Source organism: Rhopilema esculentum, chromosome 6 (genome assembly GCF_057945365.1).
Source record: "Rhopilema esculentum isolate cy_ngs chromosome 6, ASM5794536v1, whole genome shotgun sequence".
Lineage (NCBI taxonomy): Eukaryota > Metazoa > Cnidaria > Scyphozoa > Rhizostomeae > Rhizostomatidae > Rhopilema > Rhopilema esculentum.
This window is the reverse complement of record NC_142820.1, coordinates 9,820,788-9,848,664: the sequence shown is the minus strand read 5'-3', so window position 1 is coordinate 9,848,664 and position 27,877 is coordinate 9,820,788. Positions and strand designations below refer to the sequence as shown.

At 35.4% G+C, this 27,877-nt stretch overlaps 3 protein-coding genes across 4 annotated transcripts; 1 reads left to right on the top strand and 2 right to left on the bottom strand.

The window, feature by feature from the left end:
* Positions 1-984: 984 nt before the first annotated feature.
* On the bottom strand, positions 985-12,661 carry LOC135686759 (pleiotropic regulator 1). The gene is made up of 14 exons (XM_065203075.2): positions 12,573-12,661; positions 11,089-11,195; positions 10,598-10,719; positions 9,954-10,007; positions 9,208-9,304; positions 8,592-8,796; positions 7,658-7,750; positions 6,903-7,052; positions 6,042-6,143; positions 4,990-5,082; positions 4,487-4,605; positions 3,078-3,217; positions 2,151-2,344; positions 985-1,406 (listed from the first exon to the last, which is right to left on the bottom strand). Exons 1-14 carry the CDS (start codon positions 12,585-12,587, stop codon positions 1,347-1,349), a joined length of 1,551 nt encoding a protein of 516 aa, XP_065059147.2. The 5' UTR covers positions 12,588-12,661; the 3' UTR covers positions 985-1,346.
* A 53-nt stretch (positions 12,662-12,714) lies between these two features.
* Positions 12,715-15,183, top strand: LOC135686761 (uncharacterized). The gene is made up of 4 exons (XM_065203077.2): positions 12,715-13,254; positions 13,546-13,735; positions 14,101-14,199; positions 14,565-15,183. The coding sequence occupies exons 1-4, from the start codon at positions 12,715-12,717 to the stop codon at positions 14,792-14,794; spliced, it is 1,059 nt and encodes a 352-aa protein (XP_065059149.2). The 3' UTR covers positions 14,795-15,183.
* A 118-nt stretch (positions 15,184-15,301) lies between these two features.
* On the bottom strand, positions 15,302-27,788 carry LOC135686757 (uncharacterized). 2 transcript variants are annotated; one of them, XM_065203071.2, is made up of 5 exons: positions 26,247-27,788; positions 24,447-24,893; positions 20,479-20,728; positions 17,561-19,008; positions 15,302-17,166 (listed from the first exon to the last, which is right to left on the bottom strand). In XM_065203071.2, exons 2-5 carry the CDS (start codon positions 24,786-24,788, stop codon positions 16,804-16,806), a joined length of 2,403 nt encoding a protein of 800 aa, XP_065059143.2. In that variant the 5' UTR covers positions 24,789-24,893; positions 26,247-27,788; the 3' UTR covers positions 15,302-16,803. The 2 variants fall into 2 exon arrangements, with proteins under 2 accessions (XP_065059143.2, XP_065059144.2); XM_065203072.2 differs by lacking the exon at positions 26,247-27,788 and adding an exon at positions 26,040-26,227.
* Between the last annotated feature and the right edge of the window lie 89 nt (positions 27,789-27,877).

Here is a 27,877-nt window from a genome sequence, read left to right as displayed (position 1 = left end):
CAGCGGCACAGCTCACCGAGTTCGAAAATCTGTTTCTCTTCTTAAACAAATCAGCATTATAACTTTGCTACATGCAATTTGCGAAAGGGTTTCACAAAAACAATAAAACAATGTGAAAAGAAAATAATCCCAACGCTAAGTAAGTGGGTGATTTCTGCAACTTATGTCTTATGTGTCCTAAAATTAAGATGTAAAATCTTCACTTTTCACCAGCTTATAATTAAAATTTCAATTTTTATAGCTGCCAAAAATTAACATGCTAGTGAGAAATGCTATGCTAGTGCTTTGCAATCTCCATTGGGCGAAATTTTTTCGCTTTTCGCCGGGGAAAGGTTATGAGCATGCGAATGTGAATTTTTTCGTTTCCTGTGCTGTGCGGGACGTTCGCTTGAAAGCTCAAACTATTTGAACTTTTTTCTCTCTCGCCGGCGAACTTGCCAACTGATACGTGCGAATCACCAGAAACAAGGTGTTTAAGGGTCACACACAGTCTCTCTTTAGCACCTAATGGTTGTTAAACTTCGATTCCTTCACTAAATATGGAACCACCAAAGACAACAATTGCTCACACTTTGCAGGCACTATAGGTCAAAAATAGTTGGTAGATCTCTGACCAGATTTCTGTAAGCTCCTTTGTTTTCTCGCTCTTGGTAGAATTAACGTACCCAAAACCTTTCATTTGTCGTGGTTTCTTTGTTTCTTAAGCTTCGACAAATAAAGCAAATCAAATTTTTTGTTTTTTCGTCCGACATTTTGAAATTCTGCTTTCAATTTGGCACGCCAAGCTACTTGGAGATTGTGCGCCATGCTGTTTTTGCTTTTCGTCAGCGCAAAAGCGACAAAAATTTGTCCAATGGAGATTGGCCTTTAGCGAGCACAAAAACTGGAAATATTCTTTGTTCTCTATTCAAGACAAAACTCGTTAGGTGGATAATACCAGTTAAAACGTGAGTGAAGGATACTTCGCAGATTAAATAAACAACAGGAAACTGGAAAATAAAATATCATTTTCCATTAAAATTAAGCCTTATCTTTAATACAGTGGAGTGGCCGGAAAGAGTTTATTCGCAAGTTTCTTTAGAAGTTGATTGAGCTACTTCTCATATTTTTTTGCTATCATCAAGAGTGAAGATTATTACAATAAAATGGTTTATTAGAAACTGTTAATGGTTTTCTTCAACACGATTAGCAACCTCATCTTGACGTGTCCGTACATAATCCTTCTTGGAGTGGCCTTTACCTTTCTGACAGATATGTTCAATAAACAGTCATTCTTCTAAAGGTTAGACTGAATTTTCAAACCTCTTCTTCCACTATTTTGTACTCAAAACATCTTGTTAGGCGGTCTAATACCTTTTTCGTTTGACAATATCTGGCCTCCAGCTAACCGGATGGGTTTCTTCGCTCTATAAAGAAATTTGTTGCTCGATTATTTAGAGTTACAAGGAAGAAAACCTTTTCTAAAATCATTTGAAACACATGCAAATAAAATTATTTGTGGAAATGGTCGTCCTGGGTAAACCAGCTCATAACAGTACTAGTGGACCCCTATAGACATTATCAGCAAATTAAAGTTTTTGCATTTCCATCAATCTTTGGCAGAAGCTCCCAACGGAAGTAACAAGAACACGATCTTACTATTAGGACATTCAAGGACTGATTTTTGAACCGTTTTATGTCTCGAGAGGCTGTAGAGTCAAATTGCTAGAGAGCAAAAATGAATTATTCTGCAAAGCATGTTGCCATATGGCATGTCATATAAGCATGTTTCTGAGGGTGGTTTTCAAGAGGCACAATCTGGCTAAATAAGCACTTTCAGTACGCCCTTGGATGTGTCTGGTGTACATATTAATGCAGAACCCAACGCTTCACGTATCAGAATTTGAAATTTGCAAGAGTAAAACAGTGATAGCATTATTGCTCCCCAGAGGTCTGCCATTGGAGCTTCACTCTTTGGGGGGGGGGGGGGGCGTTGTAGAAAGCATTCGCAGTCACATATGTGGCTAGCTAGCCGAGGTAAAGGAACATTTATTACAGGTTTGTGTATTACTTTGTTTTTTTAAACGAGCATTTATTACTGTTCAAAGGCCAACAATAACTGTATTGCTTATACATCCCCTAAACGTGAAGCAATTAAATCTTGTACTCACAGCTTCTTCGTCTTCTTTGTATATTTTAATGGTTTTATCAGCCTCGGTAGAAATAAGACGGCATCCACTCATGTCAAATGTCATTGAGAATATTCCTGCCTCGCTATCGAGTGAACCTGGCTGGACAGCTGCTTGGGTTCTCTGGAAATTATAACCAGTCTTCCAATCCCAAAAATGCATACTGCCATTGTCAGCTTAGGAAAAAAGTTGAAAAATCGTTAAGAAGGATCTCGATAAATTTATCTCTTTTTGGTAGACAAGTATACAGCAAGAAAATCTACTTATTTAGAAGCCGAAAGGATTCTATTATTGAAAGCCAAGTTACTACCATATCGCCCTATGAAATCAGTTTGAGTTATTTCTTAATTTTAACCTGCCATTCTTTGGACACATTACCATCAATGAAAATGGTTTACAACCTTCGACTGAAGATAAACAACATGGCCAGCAAAGTTTTTAACATCCTTGATGCAGCCCATTTGAAAGCAGTAATGATTTTGTTTGAGAGAGAAATATATTTGACAAAGTATCGTAAACCACGAATCTGCAATGACTACAGTGAAGCTGACTGGGTTTTATCTGCGATAATAGCGATAATATCTGCATCAAAAAAAATAAAAAACAATTTGTAAAAAATTGAAGGTTAAGTAACTTAGAAAGCCTTAGTAATTCCTTGCAAAAGAGAAGACACTTGCAATAATTCATAAATCTGGATTTGTCACATAGTGCATTGGTGATTAAAAAGCAGCTTCCAATCTAAGATTATCATAATCAAGTTATTTTACTCCTTAAAGAGGAATTGACGAGAAATTGTAAGTAAACAGACTCAAACACTTGCAAGCATTTCAAAATGATGAAATAATAATGTGAAAGGAAAATAAGGTACAAACATATCTGCATACATATTTTAGGCACATGAAAACATACCTCCTGAAACCAGGACACCGTCGGAGTTAAGAGCAAGACAGTTTAAGATAGCATTGTGTCCTGTCAAATTTTGAATGAAGTTACCATCCGGGAATTTCCATTGCTTTATGTTATCAGCTGATGCAGAGCCCATGGTATACCTGAAAACAGAACGACATACAGCTAGTGTCACAGAACGTGAGCGCCAACCGAGTATAAAACCTTAACAAAGGGTACTTCATAAGGCACTCCGAGCACTATGATAAATAAGATCTTTTGTAGATTCTGAGATGCGAGAAGTGTCGCTCCTCTTGCTCAGAAGGGCCGCCATCTGCCGTTTCGGCTGTTTGGAATCTGAAAATAGTTTCTCCAAGTGCATAGTAACAAAGTCGATTTCTCATCTCGCCTTCACACTACAACTGCAACTGACTCTCAGTAAAACGATACTTGATGAACAATTTCTCGTATTAAAGGTCTGCTGGATGAATTACATCATTCGAGACAATCAAAGCTATGGCAATAATTGGCAGCCCGTCCTAGCTAGAGTAGCACAATAACAGGAAAATGATTTGTCATATATTTAGTAAGTCTTTCCAATTTTTCTTCACCGTAAGCAAACGTTAATTATTTCTTAAATCAAAGTAAAGTTCCCATACAAATTTGGCCACACAATTCATTATCAAGAAGCCAATGGCCGTTGTGGGGCTCGAACAAAAGTGGCTGCATAAATAAAACCTAAGCAGTACTCACTAAAACGCTAACACTGAGCTAATTTCGTTAAACAAATTTACACATAAAGTGGCTTGTCCTATTGTAACAATACCGGTGGCGAAAAAAATATTACGATGGACAATAATTGTAGTTTGAACAGTTTGTTGATTGTCGGATTAGTTAGAGAGCAGCTTTGCCAGAGCTCTGAATTAACTAAAGTTTTGAACATACACGCTCAATCAACTTAAACTGTTAAAATGAAAACAAGGTTGTGGCGCAAGCAAGGTTTCCAGAGCACAACACAGCCGCTAAAGGTGGATATTTGAGAATACAAACTAAACATCTATGCTTCACAGTAGTTCATAGAATTGGTGAAACGCAATTTGAAAAAACAATATATTCTTTTCTGTTTTTACATTCATGCGTGACGTCACGATACCCTCAATGAGTGATAATAAAGACTCCATGTTTGCATAAACAAAATTAAGAAGTTTATTATTTCGCAAAGTAATAGGAAGCAATGGATTAAAAATACTTTAGGTTCACGCTCAATTATTGACACTATTTCTCCTGAAAATTCGATTTTGGCAAACCACAAGCCTACTATCCGGTAGCTTTTCAAGAACAGCCAAACTCATAATCAATACGCTAGCACCCTAAGAAGAGAGCGTTTGTAATAGCAGTAATGAGGAGCAAAGGATATTATGTTCTCTACTCACTGGAGTGGATGTGCCACAACTGCACGAACGCTCTTCTTATGATTTGTTAAAGTAACTCGTGATTTGCCGCTTGCCAAATCCCAATATCGAATAGTGCAATCGTGACTGCCGGAAACGATCTGTTGATGAGACAACGCACAAAATCACCATTTATTTTTAAAGGCATTTTAAAGGCAAGCAGTAAATAGTCTCATGGCCAGTGCATTGAAATCAAGTACCAAAGCCTTGAAATCAAGCATATAAAACAGTTGACATATTAAGGGAAATAGTAATGAAAATATTGTACATGGGTATCAAAAATTACGTGGGTAGGGTAGGGTAAAGTTAGAAGGGGTTGGGTAGCGTATTCTCTAAAGTTGAGATCTATTGTAACTATTTATTTTATTTTATTTTATCTTAGTTTTTCTTATATTGTGATTGCATGACCCGTTGTATACTAGCATTGCGGGTAGGGGTGCCATCCTTAAAAAATTGAAAATTAAATGAAATGAAAGAAGACCTACCTGCGGTTCGGCACTTTGACAGAATAAATCTGCCACCGTGTTCGTGTGTCCCGTCAAGGTGTGAATACAGGATTTTGTACGGATATCCCAGACCTGAAATCAAATCAAAGTATTGAGGTTAGATCAAAACTAGGTAATTAAGTAATTAGATCTACATTAATAATTACGAGACACCGTTTAAAAAAGGGGTAGCTGAATCAGAAGGAAAACTTTATACTTCCAAATCAAATTTAAAACGGTGAAATTTACTAGTAGAGACTTGTGTTGATGGTGTGAAAATAAAGTATCAGTTCCGTTCTCAAATCATTGAGTGTTTGTAGTTCAAGGTTAAAACGTGTGAAAACGCTAATTGTTACATCTTCGCGTGGGCACAGATTATAGAGGGGGGTTTCGAAGTATATATACAAGAATCAACTAAATAGGGCAAATTCAATTTTAAATTCCCAAAAATCAATAAGCCACAAAAAAAACATTTACGGGCATTGCAGAGATTTGTATTTGCAGGTTTTAAGATGCTAATTTACTGCTATTTAAAAAACCACTAAGAAAACTACAAAAAACAAGAAAATGGCTTTGAAAAAAGCAAACATTTAGTAAACTAAAGCTTTTCGTCTGACACTCTTCAGAGTTTAAAACGTCAAAACATAGACCGAAAACTCTACGCTAGGAAATATATATACCCAGTTGTGGATCGAAATAGGCCAAGACAAGAATGAAGTTTAAATAATGTTTCGAAAGCCTAAACATTATCTACAAAAGGCAATTAATATAGAAGTGGCTGCAGGAAAGAATATTTTTCACCCCTGATAGGCATGGTAAATAAAAAGCATCGTTGATTGCTATCAAAGGTATAAAATAACCTATCAAATTTCAAAAGCTGACGAATAATCGAAAACACGAATGCTACCTGTACGATGCTGTATGATACAGGACCTTATTAAGAAATTGCTATATTGCAATAAATTTCAAGCTTTGAACGTTTTTGAAGTTAAAAATTCTGCACTGATTAAATGCTTAAGATGAGCATTGATGATAATGAACATGTCACCAACCCGAACTGTTGCATCTCGCCCTCCGGTGCAGAGAACATCGATGGCGGGGTGCAGTCCAATACAGTAGCAAGCACTGAGATGACCGTGATAATGACGTATAACCTTGAAAAGAATGGTAGTAGGGTAAATTAAACACACCGTTAAAAATGGCAGCCTTTAAAATACTCTTTATGTTCACCTGAATCCTTTGTAAAGAATTGTGCAGGTACATAGCTTCGAATCGAAATTGAATTCTATCGAAAATATTGAATTGTTTTGATACTTGTTTATACTGATAAATATCTATCCAAGTGATAATATTCTTTGAGGCCTACGATTATACCTGCTATAATGGTAAAAGCAGTGTTCATAAGTGCCTCTAATACTTATATAAATTCAATACAGCGCTAGTGTCTTTAGTCAATACAGAATCGTGACTGAATCTGATGTTAAAAAGATGGTACAATATTGTATATTTGATTGTGAATTCTAAATTTTACAAAAAATTCACATAGGCCAAGCACGACTAACACAAAACCAACATAGAATGAAACAAAAAATGGTAGAAAAGATTTCACAAGCATGGATGTCTAAAGGTATGATCAAACTGATATAAAATATGTAATTACTCCTTTGTCAGTTTTAAGCGAGTATATTATTCTTAATCTTTATCATTCTATTAATTAAAAAAATATCAATTTCAATTTCCCTGTCATCAGACAGCATAAACTCTCGTCCAATTTTTCAATACAGACAACTTTTATTTCTAGCAAACCCAACACTTTCAAGACATCCTAACAACTTTGGTCTAGGGAATTGCTATACCAATCTGGCTCCGTCCTGATTCATCTAAAGTAGCTTAAAAATAAGAAAAAGTGATACCTTGTTGTATTCAAGATCCCAGCACTTGACTTGCTTGTCTTCACCGCAGGAAAACAAATAAGGATGCCGTGGACTAACGACAAGCCCCCGAACTGTACTGACATGACCTGTCAATGATAGCTTCAATTTTCCAGTTGCTAAATCCCAGATCTAGAAGGCGAGAGAGTGGCAGGTGAAATCTTACTTGCCTACAAACGTTGTCAAAGCACATAGGATTATCATTTTAGTGGTACAAAAACACTTGAAAGCAAAAAATGGGACTTAGTGAAGTGAATAAGCTTAAAACCATAAAGCTGTGTCTTCAATCCAATCACAGATTTACCTTGAAATAGTCAAGAAGGCTTATTGTTATCATTTCGCTTCAAACTCAGTTATATTCCTTCATTTCTATTGAAAAACACGATTTTTGTAGAATCTCCTTTAACAATGAGTCCTAAGATATAGAAAACGATGCATTTGATTCTTGATTTAAGCTAGAATACTTCCAACTGGTAATTAATCGTTACAAATCCACTGTCTGTTCACAAAAACACTCTTAAAGCAGCTACCACCCTACTCAAACTGATTCCTCACTTAAGTTGTCAAAAAAACAGCCAATGCAAAGAAAATGAATAAAAATGCAGAGTTTCAAAGCGTGTGAGAAATTCCATAACTTTGTGATCAAAAAAGAGCATGTTCCTGTAAAAGAATGGACCAGTTCGATTGATTTACTGCATTCCTCTGCCATTTTCAGTCTCAGAATATGTAAAAATCACCTTTATAGTCCTATCCGCAGACCCGGTACAGAACCATTTGTTGCCTGGTTCCACTGCGACACACCTGACCCAACCAGTATGGCCACTGATTACCTTCAAAAATAAAATGGACATTCATTGCCATCATAAAGTAGACCTTCAAAAATTAAAATATACGATATGTGATACTTCAGGTCCGCATATTAAGGTATCAAAGTAAAGTACAAAATGAATAGGCAAAGGTCGATCATTAAAAGATGTTTTAGATAAAGTCAACATCTGCGTATAAGTTGGGTTTTTGAAACAAGAGTTTGGCGCGGAATCTACCATTCAAAGTATAAAAAGGGCCTGGAAAACTTCTGAAACGACCAAATATCTGCGCTTACTCGGTAGCAAACACTTCTGTTATATTTATGGAAACACATCAGTGACACGACTAAACCAAAATCTGATCAAACATTTCTCTGCGACACGACTCAAATAACCTTTAAAATGGTTTTCGACTGATTTTCAGCAGTTTCAGGTAGAAAAAAAGAGCGAGAAGTCTGAAGAATAGCTACATTTCCAGCTGTTGAATTCAAACGTGTAATATGATTTTGCCGAAAAAGGTTCTGCTTGAGACTAGAGTTGGACAAAACAATAAAGAGATTAAAAAGGCGGACGAACAGCACAGAACGATATCCTAGGAAAACAATACTCAAAAAGGCCACAGGCAGAATAAAGGTGTAAGATATCTGAGCGAATCGCAGAAAGTTAGAAGGATAGTGATTGAAGAGATGGAAGGAGAAGGAAAAAGAGGTAACGGAAAACATCAGAAGAATATCAATGAAATGAAACACGATTAAGGGAGTGAACAAGCAGTAACGGAAGAAAAACAAGAGAAATTGCCATTACAACTGAGTTCAATGATGCTTTGAAGTTTCACGGAATAAACGATTAGCAAATAAACCATTACCCTCATTAATTTCCATGGTGCATGCCATTCTGGTTTGGGCATTGTTTGGGCCTTCCTAGGAACAATGCCTTGAGAAAATGGCGTCTTGCTTTCTCCAGTTGCAACCAATGCTTTTGATGGTGCATCAATTCGTTCAGCACCACCCGATGCCTTCGCTTTGTTCATCATCTCATGTACTCCATGCGACGATTTGGCAGCATTAATTCTTAATGAAAAAGAAAAGCAACTCGCTACATGGGTTAAGAAAATTGTCTAATGGGTGCTATCGTTGATAATTACAGAGTGACTCAATTTCAGATTTATCTAAGATTAATAACAATGTAGCGAAACGGCCTTTGCTGTAGCCTGCGTCACAGACCATAACTTAGGAGGAGTTATAGAGTTATCTCCTCCAGTAAGGTCTGTACCGCAGGCTACAGCAAAGACTTCAGTTGTCTCAGTTAACGGCACTATGTTCTGGCGAATTTCGATGGCCTTTTCCCATTAATTGGACTATACAATAGACCTACCGCTACGTATTTGATAAAACAGATAAAGATAAACTAGTGTGATTGCGAAACAATGGCAAAGGTTTATAAAAGGTGTACACAAATTAAGAAAAGTATAAAATGCTCACTCGTGATTTGATGGAGGAAGTGAACTAGTTAATTTACTGACAGCTAGAGCAGATGGTCCCGTTCCTGTCTCAGCTGTATCATCTGTAAGTGACACTCCTAGAGGACATATGAGAAATATCTCACAATTTGAGGTCAATTATGTAAGAGTCTACTTTCATAAGCAAAGGAATTCTTTCAGGGATGAAATGTTCAATCTGGCTTTTTCTTCTTCCAAAAAAATAAATACTTACTTAAACAAGAAAAATCCTTGATGTTTCATCAATAAAAAGTCCATGCATGTTAAATAATCAATTTATATGAAAAATTGTAGTTATATTCTTTCTAGGTTACTTCAATTAATTAAACAGAAAAAATCTATGTCTTATATAATAAATTTGATTTTGTCAGAGAGAATCCAGGTCTAAGGAAACACAAGATTGCCTTAATTAAGGCCTTCACCTAAAATGGACTGATTGCCTCAATGATTGCCTGAGCATTATTCTGATCTCAATGAACAGCTGCCAGGTTAAAATCTGGTCAAACAAAGGTAGTTAGTAATTGTTTGTAATTTTTTATCGTAATATTAGTTCAAGTGAGTTTTGGGAAATGACAAAGTGAGATATACCTGGCAAGCCTGGCAATCCCAAATGAACATGCTCTGGTAGCCACAGTAACTCTACTAGATACTTTCTTCTTATCTAGTAGCAACAATGAGTAATTAGCTAAACCACCAATTGAATTTTGAAATTTTGAAAAAAGATAATACCTGGTGCATTTGGAAATGGATGAGGACCTTTGATTGCTAATGGTTGCTCTTCAGCTATAATAAAACATAATTTCAAATGCAAAAATGACAAGAGGACCCACTAATATTTTTGTTGCAAATTTAAACTAATCTAAATTACTGATTTTTGAAAAAATATATATATATATATTCTATAATTAATCTTTTCTATTATATTACCATGTTCTATAAATAACATCAAATACCACCATAGTCTCCAGTTAAAGACATTATCAATTCTTGACTGAAAAAAGAAATTACATAGAAAGCCTTAAAACTTTCTTAAAAATCTATCATTTTAAGCTTGCAAAATCTAATTTGCAAACCAAATGATGCAAAAAACAGAATAGAAATTAACAAGCCCAGATATTCCTGACATATCAAGAATTTGAAATTTAGAATTCTTTCTTGTCTATGAGGGAGCTAATGCATTGGAAGTTTCTAAACAATAAATATACAAATTCTGGCCTCAGTTACAGGTAGGAAATGTATTGACATGCAAATTCTGTTGACAAGAGGACAGAGAGTAAAGATATTGATTTCTACAGGGTGCCAACAATTTCGAAACAACAATAGATCAATTAACTGTATATATTTCAATACTGTATGACTCAAATGACAATTACCATGCTGAATAGCCAAAGGACCTATAACATCTTGATGTCCAAAGTGCCTCTGTCCTGGCTTAGAATTCTTGCTGAGATTTGAGTACTCATCTCTGATTTTACAAGCAATTTTCATCTTGTTGCTTTAAACAAACAAATATACATTAGTTGCAGAAAAACTTACAGGACTGTACCATAGTAACATAAATTTTTATTAATGTTTTTTTAACAAAGTTAGTATGGAAGGAACTGTATGACAGAAAATATTGTTATGCTTCTACCTTAAAATTTAAAAAGCAAATGGAATGACCAATAACTTCATATTGGTGAAACATAACATAACAAAGTGTTGTGTTGCAATGTTGTCATCAGCCCTAACCTTTATTAATTTTCCTTCGAAATTATCCAAAAAATGAATCCTATTTGACTGAATATATTTTCATTTTAAAAACCATGACCTACTAAAAACATAAAAGACTAGTATAATTCATTCAAAATATTATTTGTCATACCTTTGTTCATCTTGAGCTAATGGTACAGAATGGTCAGCAAGGAACATATCATGAGTCCTCTTAATGGAACGAAAAACAAGTGTGTGGACAGAATGCCTTGGAATCTCCTAAAGACAAAGAATGAAGACATTATGATTCACATATAAAGTGTATAATTTATGTTCTCTAGAGGTATGCATTCAGCTCGGGTACTATATTCACTTATTTCATCTGGATATACACAACAAACTAAGCCCACTTCAAAAGTATGGCATATTATAGGGGTTATGATGAAGCATTGTCACATCCAGAGATTGAGACAAACATTAGACTGGCAAAGTGAGAGAAATTGTAATGCTAGGTCCACCATATTTTAATTGTTTTTTTCACTATTTCAAAGCTATTTCAAAGCTACTTTGAAGGCTCCTCCTTAAGAATTCTGCTTCATTTTGTCTTTTAAATAATGTTATTGTTCTTGTTGCGTTCTTTAGTTGATTTGTTTATAATTTACGTAACAAACTAGTTTTTCGAAATGTAGTAGAATTCGAATTAAATCAAATCAAATCAAATCAGATGTATCCCTTTTAGTATTGCAGCAATATCAATGCAAAGTAAAAATTGATACATTTCAATCTGCTTTCTTCATAGAGGTGGGATGTTTGCTTTTTCAAAAAGGATTTGACTACTGAGTTGGTTGTATAAGGATTCTTGCAAATGGTTGCCAGTTGAGGAGAAAGATAGATTGTTGATTATCCCATAAAATATTGACCAGGGTGGAATTCATGAATGCTATGACAGAGATCTTCATCATGGATATCTCACCAGGCCAACATACTAGTGCAAGACTTAGTCCTGCCTTCTTCCTTTGAAACAATAATATATATTACAATTTTACCACTTTCAAATTCTTGGCGTAAGGTTTCCTATCTACTAGCAAGCCTCTGGCATAGAAGAAACATTGATTCAATTCAGGAGTATTGTCCAGTCTGCAGAGCATGACAGAACTCGACGAGATCTCGCATGTGCATGCGCAAAATTTTGGGGTGCACTTTTAGCTTCCGTAAATCACCTCGCGCGTGCAGCTGCCATGCTCTGCAGACTGGAGTATTGTACAATATACTGACAATTTTTGTCACGTTACCTTTTCAAACAATTTGATACTCTGTCTTTTTATAAAGTATTTTATAGCTATGTGTGCTTACATTTATCAATGGTTTCATCCTTTTATGATTTCTGTTACAAAGTATGACTGCCGTTTTACAAGAATGATGTAACGACAATCTACTTACGGTACTGTCTCTCGGTACTGTACTAAATTAAAGATCACCATATGGATGATGATGATATGGAATATTTCAAATCTAACGATGAAGTACTGAGGATCGGCAGGATAATACCTCAAATCTTTAATTTTATCAATCAAAATATTAAAGCTGGGTCTTCTAAAACTACGTCGAGAGTAGAATAGAGCATCAAAAACATAAAGGAAAATACAGAAATCTAACCTCCGTTGCTGCCATTTTCGCTTTCTAGTATCCGCTCTTGATAACGAGGCCTTGTTAGCCTCAGCTGTGTGCTGACGAAGAAGAATGTTTTGGCGCCAAACAACTTGAATTTCTCGCGGTAGTTTTCGTGAAGCATAACTAAATGGATACTTCAACAGAATTAACTGAATCTGAATCAAATTTACAGCTTCATTTGGATACAAGCCATGATGAAAATGATGTATCATTAACAAATGACCCTAAGCTCGAGCCGACCCTGGCCAACATAGAAAAGGGAATATCATCGTCACCAGAACAGGAGACTGAATCTAACGAGGTAGATCATGAAAATGTTGATTTGGATACGAGCCATGATGAAAATAATGTATCATTAACAAATGACCCTGAGCTCGAGCCGACCCTGGCCAACACAAAAAAGGGAACATCACTAGAGCAGGAGACAGAATCTTGCGAGGCAGATCCAGAAAATCGAGATTCGGCTGATGGCGAAGAAAACCAGGATAACAAAGTAGATGATATTGATAGTGATGAAGATCAAAACCGTGACTCGTCTGAGGAAGAACTTGATCGTCCAATAAAGAAAAAACTGGATGTTAAAACCAAAAAACGTAAACGTTCAAATGATAGCATTGAAGACAGTTCATCATCAGACAAAGGAGAGGAAGAAAGGAGAAAAACAAAAGTAACTTCAAATTTCTATTTATATTAACATTAACAATGGACAAAAATATTCAAAGTTATCTATAATATGACGTAACAATATTCAGGGGTGTGTGAATGGTATAATTATTTGAAATATTAATATAGCATGGATCCAGATAGGGTCATTTTTTCATTAAATTCTATTTTGGTATTTGCTCTTAGCAGGATATTTTCTTATTTTCTTGGTGCTGTAAAATTGTCATTAAGTTTAATCAACAAGATTTTTTGTATTAGAAGGCTGCAGATTTATTATTTGAATTTCTAATTTCAGAAAAGTAAAAGTGAGAAGCAGTCAGGCCAGAAATCAACACAAGAGAGCTCAAAAATTTTGAAATTGAAAAAGTATTTGGCTGTTGCTGGAATAAGGATACAGAATTATGCAAAGGTATTTGAAGGATGCAAATCAAAAAAGGCAAAGGAGGCAAAACTGTTGGAGATGCTGGAAGAGCAGGGCCTGAAAGGTAATGGTAATTTTGCAGCAAAAACAGCCAATACAGCACATATAACCTTTGGCTGGAAAAAAAACCCTTTCCGATGAAATCCTTGATATGCGCTACTGAATATTTTAAGTTTCCTTCAATCATTCAAGGTTTATGGGGCATTGAAGTTCAGAATTACAGTAATGGCTTTTTTGTAACAGGAAACAAGTGCAAATACAGTTATTTGAGTGCTAAATGCTATAATGTTAAGTGTCACTACAATTTTATTAAATCTATTCCTTAATTTGACACCATGAAATCAAATATCCCAAGTTTCTGCAACCATAGTTTTTAAAATGAAATATAATTTATCCTTTATAAAAGTAGAACTTCTAATCTCTACAAAGGGAAGCCAACACTTGAAAAATGCAAAAAAATGAGGAAAAAAATTGAAGCAAAAAAAGAAGTTGCTGAACTGGATCTATGCAACATAATTGACTACAATGGTAAGTTTTTTGTTTTTATTTTCACCACAATTTTTCAGAATTTTATGCAGAATGCAACGAGTGAACTCAACAAAAAACAAATTTGAATGACAACAGTGCAACATCTTTTGTTTACAACTGAAGTACTTGTTCTTTACCCTTACTGTTTTCATCTAGCTCTCTTCCTTTTGAAATTAATTCAATTACTCTCTTTTAACAATTTTTGCGTTGGTTCAATGCAAGTCTTTTTAGTTGGTTGTTTGAACAGTTTTGCTGAATAAAATGTGGGTGAGTGGCTGATAAATAAACCAATTCAATGCCCTGTTGTGAAAAACACTTCAAAAATTTGTACTAAATTTTAAAATATATTATTTTTTCAATATAAGGTTCAAGTGGAGGAAAAACAACTCGAACAACGAGAAACAGATTGAAGCCAATTGATACTAATATACAAGACATAAAAGACCCATTTGGAAATTTGTATGGTATCATTGATTCTGAAGAAGAAAGCGATACTGGCAAAAAGAAGGAAATAAATGCTGGTAAAAGGAAAATTAGAGTCATTGAAAGTGAAGATGAATCCTTTAAGGAAGAAATTGAAAATGAGGCATACTGAAATCTTGTCCAGGTCCAGTTGGACAACATTTATGGCCTTTGAGACATGTACAAATGTTGAATGACATGCAATTAACAAGGACAACATTCTTAAACTAACACACAGGTTAAAAAAGCCACAGTTTTTTAATTTTTATTTTGGTTTTGAAGTTAGTTTCAAGATCTCCCTCTCCTCACCTGTCAAAATCAGACCTGGGTCTTCTTGACAAAACACAATTACTGGATTCAAAAACAAAGGAAGAATCAAAGTTATCAATTGTATATAATTTTAAGTATTCACTTGTATATTCATGATTTATGATGTTTCAGATGCAGTTTCAGAGATCCTTAAAATAGTCTTCAAAAATACCTTTATTTTAATTACACATATATGAAAAATTGTTTCTTGAAGTTGTTGTAATACCTTTCTATTGAAGTCAGAAGTATCAATATGTGTTGAAGACATTTTATACACAATTCTCCCTTTCAAAATTTCTTGCAAGAAAAATCGTAGAAAGTAATATCCAAATTCAGCATCTAAACATACTTTTTTAGAATACACACATAAATCAAACAATGCTTAAATATTCAATTAAATACTATCTAAAACACAGATACAACTTTGGATTGTTTACATTCTATGTGCAACTAGTGCTATTATACACAAACCTATTAAACTTAGTCAAGAACTTACCAATACTTATGTCAAGAACTTAGCAAAACTCTATAAAACGATTTTAGTCTGCAATAGACAATAAAACATTTAATCAAAACACAGCATGGGGCTTTAACATTTATATGTATATCTTATCATAAAATTTAAACAATGATAAACAGAAATCATGCTTCTTTGTTTGCAATTGCTAATGATGCTTTAGAGTGTTTGTGATAAAGAAAAATTGGTATATATTTCCTGTTTCATTAAATGTGTGATAAAAAGTTCAATTTCTGAGCAAAATTACATTAATCTCCATAAAGTATAACTTAAATTAAGGCTGTGCAATTTTTCATAAAACTAGGACACTGTCATAGAGAAAACATCTTTGTATTCTAACCTTACAAAAATGGACTTAAATATAAACATAAATAATATACTACAACATTTGAACAAATTGACTAATCTTAATTTCTCAAAAGAAAAAAAAATTGAACAACTCTCATTCCAATTTGGCCAAGGGTAAATGTAAAATTTAGGCATTTTAAAAACATGTATCAGCAAATTAGGAAGGAGAACATAATTACTTTTAAAAGCTGGTACCACAAGACTAAAAAAACAGGGAATCAAATCTGGTGAATTAAATTATCATGAAATTTTCTTGCTGTTTATAAGGATTTACCTATACCTATCAATGTCAAGTGAGAGAACAATCTGCTTTACTCATTTAAATTTACACTTCCTTGCTTTAACAGCATTTGGCCTTATACAGAAACTGAGGTTTTTATTTGCTTACTTGACAATGCATTTTTCCTAAAAGTCTTCTTTTTACAGAAACAGAATTATAACTTCTTCGAAAACAAAGTACTGTTATGGGATGGCTCGGTTTGAAATCTTATGCATATTTGCTTGCATCATATTAAAAATGTTGCAAGACTATTTTGATTTCCATTGCTAAACAAGGCACAAAATATAACACTTTCTATGCTACCAGCCAAGTGATATGTGTCTACAGGAACAATTTTATATGGACATCATACATTTCAATTTTTCTATTCAAACCTTTAAAATTTGGTGGATATTGAGCCAACTCAGTGCCAAACATTATAATGAACATTAATTGGAATTATCATGTTATAATGGCTATCAAAGTACATGGCTGAGTGGAGCAACAGTTAGAAAATGTTGATAAAAGTTCCTTAACAGCGTTTATTAACAAGTGTGCTGTTTTAATGAATACCAAAATGGTAAACAGACAAACTTTGTAAATATCACAAAAACATACAAATAGAATATCTAGCATTATGTAGCAATGATATTGCAGTGCGGTCCAACTGTGTCAGTTTTAAACATCTAACCAAATAAATAGTTTGTTCCTATGACACAGCAGTTCTTGCATGAATTCCACAATACAGTTTCTCATTTACAACTCGTATAGTGCCAACATTCATTGTTCTGGAACACATTGAACAACGAGCACAATTTTTATGAATTACCTTTCCATCTACATCACACCTTTCAAACTGGTATGCTGGTTTTGAACAGACGATACAGGTGCTAACTGGTGAACTTACCTTCGATGTGACAGAGTTTCTTGGCTGTAGCTTAGTAGCTGATGCAGTGTTGGAACTAGAGATTTTCATTGATTGTGATTTAAAGGCAGGTTTTGGAATTTTTGATGTTGCAGTGGCTGGTTTGTCCTTTGTTGGGGGTGAGACTATATTCCTTGGCTGGCCAATCTAACAGGAAGAGAATCAGCTCAATATAAGTTTGTTAGTTTGTAAGCAATTTTAGTTCAGTTAGAATCAAGACATGTAATAGGCACATTGTCTCTTTTCTAGTGCCATGTTCTCCACACGTTAAATATGACTTTCTGGGTTGGAAACAACATATTAGTCAATGGATGGTTTATGTAGTGGCTACATTGATTATTGTTCTGATGTACATTTGAAGTCCTTGTTGAATGATGTTTGACTGAAAAAAATGCTTAGCATATCATGAAACTTTTCCAATCTTTTAAGTGAAGTTTAATATGTACAGCCCTGAATGAAAATGAATGTCATCTGCTTGCTGAGAGCTATTTAAAATATCCTTGGAAACAAGCTGCATAATACAACAAAAAGCAACACAAACCTGAGCTGCAATGTCTTTAATTTCTTCCATCGTTTCTTCTAATGTACCATCATCTTCATCTTCCTCATCCATAGATGAATGTCGCATATGCTTCTCTCTAGCAATAGATACCCACTGTGGCACCTCACCATTGGCTGGGTGTGGTGCTTCATCTTTCTTATCTCTTTCTTCTTGAGTCATTGAATCATCCATGCTTTTCCATTTGATTAATTCTGGCTTACTGTCTTCTGCTCGACTGTCAACATCATGATTTTTTGAGGGTGAAGACAAAGAGTGGCTACGTTTAAAGATCATGGGTTGCACATCATTACTTCGCATGTCATCTGACTCTTGCAGGTCAAAGCTCCAGTTAAGCTGGGTTGTCTTAACAGGCTTATTGTCTTTAGCAATATCTTTCAGTTCTTGTTTGCTGTTCATGTCTTTTGTCTGCTGTTCCTCATTTACTCGCTGTGTTCTGGAGATTAAGGCATCAAATGCTGTTGACATTTCTTGCTCATTCCTACAAGCAACTTTACCATCGCCCTCTGTTTTGGCCACAACAACAGAATTTTTAGGAGATTTGTTCTTTCCTGACTTAGCGTTTTCATCTACATCCTTTGATACCCCTGTTTTTCCTTCTATCAAGTCTAATATAAGCTGACCTTTGTTTTCTTCAGAAGCTTTCTTTTCATCCACAGCCTTCAGTCCTTCTTTCCTATCAAAAGATTCAACAGTTCTAGTCTTTGATTCTTCCTTAACTGGTTTTTCTTCACTGGTTACAAGTACTTCAGAGGAATCACTTTTGTTTGAACTTTTGTCACTTCTTGCACCAAAAAGGTGTTCCCAAGAACCAAAATCCTGATTAACAGGTGTACTAGTTTTTTTGACATCCTCTTTTGTTCTTGGTTCCGTGGGTGTTTTTATTATGACGGTGTCACTCAGATCAAGTGTTTGACAATCATCACCTAGAGAGAGATCCAAAGCTGGTAATTTCTCTGTCTGGTTGCCAGTGGTTTGTTCCTCAACCAATACTTTAGGCAGACTCCCCTCATTTTTGTCTGATTTAACCTCAATCTGTACCCCATCAGTTTTAGTTATCCCTTCAGCCTTCGGTGAACTGCTTCCTTTCACTGACTTTTGAGGTTTCTGTGGTACCAGTGGCTTTTTCGTCTTTTCCATTTTTTCTGTAATAACTGCCTTATCTGGTCTTTCTGCTGTTTTTGGCTTTTCTACTGTCTTAGGTTTTTCAACACTCTCCTTCCGTCCTGTTTTATCTGCCTTTGAGGTTTCATCAGTTTTATCTTTCTTTGCTGCATTATTCTCTGAGGTATCCGTTTTTGAGTTGAATCTTGTTGGCTTTCGTCTTCCTTTAGGTGCCAAACGAATTCTATCTTGGGCCACATTTTGTTGCCCTATTCCAGGGCTTGCTTCAGACACTACGCCAAAATCATCCAATGTTGTTGACATACCTAAAAACGCAAGGCTTAATTATTCCTCATACTTAGTGAAAATTAAACAGTTGTTACCAAGTACAAAAAGCATGAAGGCAGTTTGCAATGTTAAGGAAATCATATAATGATTTCAATATAGGCTTGTATGGTAAACTTTAAAGACACTGTGGTCTAGAGCACAGGGCGGTACACAGCAAAAGCATATTTGGATCACATACATGGAACCATAGGAATCAATTGTAGAAAATGCATAGCTCGAATTCAACCCACATCGCGAACATCTTCTACGAAATTATTGGAGGGCAATGCTTATCCTATCCCACTCTTCACTGTGTGCAAGTCACTTGATCAGAGTAGCCCTGATGATTCGGCTTCATTTTGCTACCTGTGCTAAATAATCTGCCCATTTAGATCTGATTTATCTTGATCCCATATGCATGCAGAATTTCTTAAATAGGCTGAAAATGGTAGGAGAAGAAAGCCAATGTTTATAAATATCTTATGTTACTGCCTCGAGCTAACTGTTTCAAACACGAGCAGAGCCTTAATACAGATGCATCAATCACAGCAGTGCTGTCGTAATGAAATTCATATTGGGGGGGGGGGGTGGCTGCCCATTGTATTCCTTCTCATTCAGTACACTGTTATAAAGGAAACATACTACAGTTTGACAATTATTGGGGAGCTCCAGCCCCCCCTGTTCCGACGGCCCTGCACAGGGAGAGTTCCAAAACATAGAATCATACTCTAGCCCATCCATTCACCCGATAATCGATTTGCCTTCGTAAATAAGAACTGAGTATAAGATACATCACTGAACATCACTGTATATTGCAACGCTACACTTGACATGCAGCTTGCATTCATATTCAGTAAATTTAACATTCAAGACGTTTCCATTTCAAGAAGGATCCGGGTAAGGGAGAAAATGTGAGTAATAGAACAAAACCAGGGAAGGACTCAAATCTGCGACCGAAGGGCGAAAAAATTCTAGATCTAGCAGCACCCTGGGCAGGCCCGTGTCTAGCTATGGTGCACAAGGGGAGTCTCCTGGTCCCATATCCTGACGATGAGATGAGTCATCCTTTATTCACCCACAAGTTTGAAAATTTGCCAACAAAGCACCTCAAGATGACAAAAAAATCCTCGTTTTGTAAGGGAATTTTTTTTCGAGTGGGGTGTCACACCCCTCACGCCCCCTAGAGCAATGACCCTGAATCTGGAATGGGGATTGGGAAAGGTAGAGGAACACTATCTAAGGGGGTTAATAGAGTTGCCTTAAATAAGCACTTTTCACTGGGTAAATAGGCCGGCTTTTCGAGGAATATGACTTTCTAAACATCAAACTAAGCTAACAGAACCAAAAATTACAAAAACTGTGAAGTTCCAGAACTTGAAGGTTTCCATTTAAGGGTGCTAATAAGCAAATAAAATGCGTAAGCAAAAATAAGACTTAACAATGGATCTAAAAAATTCACGAATACTAACCACTTAAAACAGAAGTTTCGGGACCTTGGCTTGTGAGCGAAACTTGAAAGAAAGAGTCATCGGCTATTTTTTTATTGATTGTTTCGAGTTCCTCTCTCTCCTTTTTCTCCATCGTGCGTACTGGGCTCGTGTACGCTCGTGCTTTGTTTTCAGGGGAAACAGGCTCACTGCGGGACTCATCCTTCTTAGCTTTGCTTTTCAATGATGAACGGCCTTTTATCTTTCGCTCGAAAAACAGCGAGATGCCATGCTGAAACGAGATAGATCAATAGAGTTCTTCGGGGACTTATCACAAATTTTTTTTTTAGAATTGTTGAATTTGAACCAAATAACCTGAAAGAGCATAAAAAAATATCAAATGTTCAAAATAAATCAAAAATACTATAAAATTGGCGGAGAAATGGCCACATAAACACTTTATGTACAGATAACTTAATGAACCAAGTTAAAAATCATAATAATCCCTTGGAAAACTTAAACCTTCCACTGGCTATGTATCACCCAATACTTTACATATTTAACTGATTTTGAACGTTCAGAAGAATTTTATGGTGTTCCTTCAGATAATGCGGCCAAGAGTTAATAACTTTGAAAGTGACGTAATGACTTCAAACTTGATTAAGGTGATACATTCAATCCCAACAGTGGGATAATTTCTAGGTAAGAAATTATGAAGAAAACGATATGAGGAATCAGTCTTGGAAAGTAAACAAACTGGGCTTCAAAAACTTAACCAGTTTGACAAATGACAAAAAAATTGAGAAATCCATTCTCAGACAAGCAATTGACTCATGGAGGCTGCTTCAGGAGAATAAAAGAACTCCCCACTACCCCAGATACAAAGTTTGGAAGATACATTATCAGATGATGTTGTATAGTAACAACTGACTCAGAGAAGATTTGCAAAGTAATTTCTAAGCTAAGTTCGAAGGCAGGACTATTTTTTTTAACATCAAGACTGTTGATTTTCTCGGGGATGATTTAAATTGAGAAACAAAAATATTACTACAGAACAACTTTATATCATTCGAAGGGTACTGTTTGGAACTTTCGATTACAACAATTGATTAACGTACCAAACAGGTCCTTCTGATAGATAAATTAATTAGTGAAAAATCTCTTTTTGGAATTTCGTCAATTAAATGAACAAAAAGGTGGGATAAAGCCCCAGCAAAAACATTCCTTTTGACAGATCGACCGCTGAAGCAACAATATAATTGGGGTATTTTGTTGTTGTAACATTGGAGTACCTATAGATCGTGTTGAAATATCGATTTGTAAACTAATACATTCTCGCATTTTCAGATCAACAGTGCTGATAAACGAGTTTTGGGAAAAATCAGAAAAAGAATACATAAATACAAAGATAAGTAGCTGATTGTAAGTCGTAGCGAGCATCCTACGAGGGAGGTAACTACATGGGGTTTGGGGTGAGGGTATGATAGCCTACAAAAATAGACAGATTTCTGATAGTCATGACATTTGCTTGGTCAGCAATCAGCAGCGTCGAGAAGTTGGGTAGATGGGGTGAATAAACAAGAGCCAAGGCCTAAATGGAAGTTCCATGCTGGCCGAATGAATTTCCATGGAAGTTCTGGAAGTATATAGCAATAGGAACATAGTACTGATGTCCTACTGAAGTTCCTTGGCTGGCTTTCGAGGGCATTGCTTGAAATATCATTGTTAGATAACTGCGGTCAGTGGAGAGTGACGTCATTAAGAGAGTGAAAGTGAAAAAGCTTTCCATCCTCATCCTTACACCACAAACATTACAAAAAGGGAGGGTTATAACCAATACATTATAATCGTTATTGGGTTATTGAGTTATTGGGCAAAGTTCAATGTGGCTTAAAAGCAAAAGTTCGGTAGGCGTTAACTAGCAAGGCCGCTAGCTACAATATTTTCCAGGGTTGGTATATTGGCTTTTTTAAGCCAAATTCCAGAAATTTGGCTTTTTTTCGAACTTGTTTGGCTTCAGAAATTCCTTTTGGCTTAAAGTAACTTTTTGGCTTAATTTTGGCTTTTTTCCACAAGTACAGGCATAAGTACTTATTTCCTACCTTTCTTCCTTTTTCATCATTCTAACAGAAATTGACAATTAAAGCAGTTAATGCACATATTTTACTGTGATTTAGACACTTTGTTGAACATCTGTGATTTTATCCACCTTGTCCAATTGCTACGTGGTTTTCGCTTTGTTCTTCATTCCTTCTGCCAGTTGAAGCAGGGTTTAATGACCGCGATGCGAAAAGGGGGGAGGGGTACTTGGAGGCGGTTGTGTCGTATGGACTGACTTTCTACTTCATCTAAATCAAATGATGAAATTTTGAGGGAAGGGTAAATATTCTGATAGTAAAAACGGCTAAGCCTAAAATTTTTTGTTTGCTCCCCTTTCGCTTTGTTTCACTTTTATCAAAAATGCGTTCCCTTACATGTACATCATGTGTAGGAATTTTATGAATATAATGAAAAAGTGTTTTCACAAAAAGTGAAAAAGAATCAGTCAGTTGAAGAATACCTAAGCATTTTCACAAAAGTGAAAATTTAAGCTGTGGGTAGAGAATTGCGTAAGGGTTAAAGGGGGTCAAGCACCCTATGGATTGAACAAAAAAAGTTACTTTTAGCCTCGTTTACTACTTGAAATTTTCTATTGTTTTGCCGCCTCGTTTACATTTTGGCTTAATTTGGCTTTTTTCCAACATTGATTTGGCTTGAAGCCCCAAAAGAATCTACCAACCCTGATATTTTCCCAGACTGATTCTCGTTATCTGCCAATCTGCAATTAGATCGGAGGATGTAGGCAAAATCGGAACTTGTAGGCAAAACATAAAAGGACTTGATAGGACAGACAAAAACAGTATTTCAAACAACTTTCAGTTAATTGGAAGGATAAAATGAATAAGTCTGGCAGTGGAATGAATCCATTTTGAACGATGGAAATAATGAAACTTCGGTAGGTAGGACTGTGGTCATCCTAGCTGCGTGGGCGAAAATTTTTGGTTTTTAAACTATAAAGCGACCGCTAAAGAACAATAAAATTGTAGATCATCAACATGTAAATTAAGTGTTAGTTCCGCATTGTTGGAAAGAGTTGGCCTACCTCGGAACTGAAAAATTTTAGAGCAAAGGATCAGGATAAAAATGTGCATTATGAAAATTCGAAAGGAACAGATATACCCTAGAATATTCAAATTTTGATCCGGAAACGGGGAATACAAGAGGATGCAAAAATATTCTTTATAAATCTATCAAATTGAAGAAATACAAAATATTAGCACAATCCAAGCTTGTGAGTGAACCTCGAAAACTTTGCCTCAAGCGATGCTTGTCTTGTTTGCTCAAAAAGTTCAGATTGTCCTAGATAAATTTTCTAGTTATTATTCTTTATTTACTCATACAATTTCAATGATTGAAAGCCTAGATAATCTTATAAAGGTGCATAGCTTTATCAGCTCTAAATATCTCAACCAAATATTTAGGAAGCTCCTAACTTTATCACCAAAAGTATTAAAGTAGTTTATAGATCATTCTATAATATTAAAAAAAGAGCACCCAATCAATAGAGAAAAATATCTGTAACTATGAAACTGATATAAACTCCTTATGGAAACAGAATTTGCAACACATTTTCTCACAGGGATTAACATTGGGGAAGAAGTTGAGTCCATTTTTGATCAAATTAGTGGCCTTAAGTGGATTTGTGTCTGGTTCTTGCTTCATGTTTCCAAGAAAAACCTCAAGCAAACCTTTTGCTTTCATAAACTGAAACTGTTGAATGAAATTTGTTTACACAAAGAGTTAGTTTAGTTAGCTTGTGAAGATAACTAAAAAAGCAAGTGATATATATAGTTTCACTTTATTTTTTCTCAAAATTAACATAGGTGGTCAAAGGATAATCATAATTGCATAGATTTGTAATTCTTTTATTCTTTTAGGTACTGGCATGTCAAAATAGAATTTAAAGGTACCTTTTGCTTTGAGCCATGACTTGGACTTGAAGCTTTATTTTCCTCCACAGACTCTGTCAAATCTGGAGTTGACTTAGTCCGACGCTTGTCTTGTATTTGGCCATTTTCCTTTGAGCCTTTGTCAACATTTTGCTTCTTTTGTCCAGGTTTTTTTACTAGCCTTTTAAATTTACCGAAAATACCCCCTTTTGATTTCTTCTTTGAAGCACCTTCAATCCCCTCCTCATTTTTCACTTCAGTATGGTTTTCCTCTACACTAATAACTGCTGGATCAGAAGAGTTTGTCTTACTCCTTTTCTCGAGGTGTGCATTTAGTTCACCAACAATGCCAGCTGAAGCCATCAGTGCAATAACAAAGTCTTATTTCAATGTCGATTCTAGGGGGTCTTTCAGGGCAACTTGTTTTTTCTTTGCTTGAAGGTAGGGCAATAAAGCCCACAGCTAGTCCTGTTCAAATTAACAGATGCAGTAGATCAGTTTTTCTTTGCAAGTGGATATTAATTAATTCAAAAATGGTGGCTGCAAATAACAACAAAAAGCACCAAGTACCTTAAATGAACAAAACAAAGTCATGAAACAAAGAATTAGCAAAAACATAGCTTCAACATGAGAATGATTAAATGGTTTAAACATTCAGCAAGCAATTTAAGTTCTGAAAGGTTTCTTTCCACACATTCTTAATCTATGGTTCACCTTGCACAAAAAGATAATTTGTAAACAAAACATTCATAGGACATTACAAAAATAAATAGTACCTGCAAATGAGTATCGTGTTGATAAATTTTAAACTAAATAAAAAGTGCATTATACACAAATAAGGATATATAGACAACATTAATTTGTCTTCCACAAAAATGTACTTTTTGTGAACAAACTCAATAAAATATCAAATCACCAGACTTAAAGAAAAGCTAATGAATGAAATAAAACTCAACTTTATAAGTTGAACTTTAGAAGTTATTGTAATAAATATAGAATAATACAGTGAATAGATTGTTTCTCTAAAGGAAGTTGATTGTGGCACCTCTGTCACAAAGTTGACTAAATCACACATAGTTGTTATAGTTAGATTTCAATCATTTAATTTGGTTCAAATATGGAAGGTTCAGAAAGAAAATGCTTCCCAAAGTTTCTTGTAATGGTCGATGTTTCTAATTACTTACTGCTTTATATTTCCTTGTCGACTTTGCTAAGTGTCTAGAATACCCAGTTGACAACTGAACTAACAATTAACAACACTGGCTGGTGTGCCTTTACTCTCTACATCAAGTAAAGAAAACAATGGTCCTGAGTTTCTTTGGGATAGACGCTTCGCATGAAACTTCAGGACGTTTTATCAAATTTCTAGTCAGTATGTGGCGCTCCATATTTGCCCACAAGAGAAAAACTTTGCCCACAACAATAAGAGTTTGTCGGACACACGTGCACGATCATCGTCCCGTTATAAGACAAGGTAACTTAATTGTTGACAAAACGTTCATGTTCAATAGAACGAAATTATTCTAACAGCCTGTAAACGTCAAGTTTAATTTTTACTAAGCAACACTATCTCAAACTAACACGCTAAGTGATAACAACAAAAAAGATACACACCCAAAAGAGGAGGCCGAGTTATATCCGCTTACATGCATTCCTAACATTGAAATGATATATCAAGAAAAACAATAGGCCACATCCTAATAATCGATATCTCGCAGGTATATTTACTAAATGGCTGTTTCAGCAGTCTCCGGCACAAAGATTAACGTTTGAAAAGTAACAGAATAAAAACATGAAACCGTACAGGATACAAGCTCTTACCTTAAATAAAAGTATATCTGTTTAGCAGGATGTGATACAGACTTGAGCGACGCTCCCTCCATTCAACATTTCTACGCAACAAGACAGATTCAAACACATAGACAACTTGGTTCCCTGTTGTTGTCGATCTGCAAGTGACGTCACACTTAAGTTTTGGTTTTCCAAAATAATCAACTGTAAACAAAATGGATGCCAATGTCGTATTTGAAATACAAGCAGTATTTCTCGCTGATAATATTCATTTGAAACTTGTGCGAATTTGATACAAAATGTGATGAAAAGTTGCTTCAATTTTTGCAGTTATCGACAGCATAAGTCTTATTATGATATTGATAGAAAATTGTAGCCTTTCCTATTCGACTGCGGCAAGGGGGAAGGGAGAGGGTATTACATCGCTTTGTTTCTATAGATTAGTGCAGTACGTATCAGGATGCATTTTTTAGGTGTAACAAGTTAGTTTCAATGTTAAAATTTGCTTTTCAAACTCAATAGCTATTACCTGTTAGCGAAAGCGAGCTCACCTCAGTATTGTAGATTAGACTGGATGCTCAAAAGAAGGTTAACAACTACCAGGAAATGCCGCAATTTTAATCTACACTAAGCAAAAAGTTTTTTATGCAGACAAGTCAACGGATGTAGTTGTTCTTCTAAATAATTCTGGTTGGGGCAATAGTGCTTGATTGGCCGAGTACAGAACAGAATCGTAACGAGGTTGTCATTTTGTGCTTCTTTCTGGTATATCACGTTGCTGGTTTTTGTGCAAAATTGCCGATTGGTTGGCATCTGGGCTATTTGCACTTACCCCTAGTAACCGCATTGGGCTCAGTGGCAGAGGTATCAAGCCAGTCTGCTCTCAATAAGTTCTAGTGCCAAACAGCAACAATGCTCCTCTTATTCCAATCAAGAGCTGCCTAAGTGCGTAACATTGGGAAGTGAAACTATTATGTTTCACGTTAGATAGAAATAAATCACGTTTAACCATAATTCAAGGGTGTTTAAAGAGCCAGTCGAGACAGCAGTTCACACTTCGCGTATTTAGCGGTACCAGCACATTGACACTGAAAGAAAACGATTAGAAATAAAGCGATTAGAGTAAAGTAAGTAATTGTTATGTCCTGTCTGAAAAACATGTGAACGCGTGGGTTTTCATGAATAAATTTGAATAATTATGATTTCAACTTTCTTTCTTATACCTGAAATAACATTCATCCTCATGGCAAATACTTAACTGACTATTGCCTCTCATTACCCCAACCTAGAGACGTACTAAGATTATCATATGATTATCATATTTTAGGTATATTATGAATCAATGTTATAATTTATTAGATTTAACGGGTTTTTTGCACAAGCATTGCAAAATATACACAAACCTTGAGCAATTAATAGCTTGATGAATAAAAATTGCTAACAAAAAAAATCTATTTGGGTCATCTATATTCGGCCTCAGCAACCAAATGATATTTAAGTCTATCAGTAAAGGTAGAAAATTCTCCCAATAGCATCATAGCCGTTACAAATTTTCTTTGATTTGCTATGCTTTGCTCTTTTCCTTGGCGCTTGGCCCCGTGCCCTACTAGAGTGCAGGCTTCCCTGAATGTTACATAGCCCAACCTAACCCGTTTCATGAT

Coding starts and splice junctions, on each gene's coding strand:
- LOC135686761 (XM_065203077.2), top strand. CDS start 12,715: ATGGATACTTCAACAGAATTAACTGAATCTGAATCAAATTTACAGCTT. Junction 13,255..13,545: donor AAGAAAGGAGAAAAACAAAA/GTAACTTCAAAT, acceptor TTCTAATTTCAG/AAAAGTAAAAGTGAGAAGCA. Junction 14,200..14,564: donor CAACATAATTGACTACAATG/GTAAGTTTTTTG, acceptor TTTCAATATAAG/GTTCAAGTGGAGGAAAAACA.
- LOC135686757 (XM_065203071.2), bottom strand. CDS start 24,788: ATGGCTTCAGCTGGCATTGTTGGTGAACTAAATGCACACCTCGAGAAA. Junction 20,729..24,446: donor GTCATGGCTCAAAGCAAAAG/GTACCTTTAAAT, acceptor ATCTCGTTTCAG/CATGGCATCTCGCTGTTTTT. Junction 19,009..20,478: donor CGAAACTTCTGTTTTAAGTG/GTTAGTATTCGT, acceptor TTGCGTTTTTAG/GTATGTCAACAACATTGGAT.
- LOC135686759 (XM_065203075.2), bottom strand. Junction 4,606..4,989: donor GTCAAAGTGCCGAACCGCAG/GTAGGTCTTCTT, acceptor TCTCATCAACAG/ATCGTTTCCGGCAGTCACGA. Junction 2,345..3,077: donor CGGTGTCCTGGTTTCAGGAG/GTATGTTTTCAT, acceptor TTTTTTCCTAAG/CTGACAATGGCAGTATGCAT.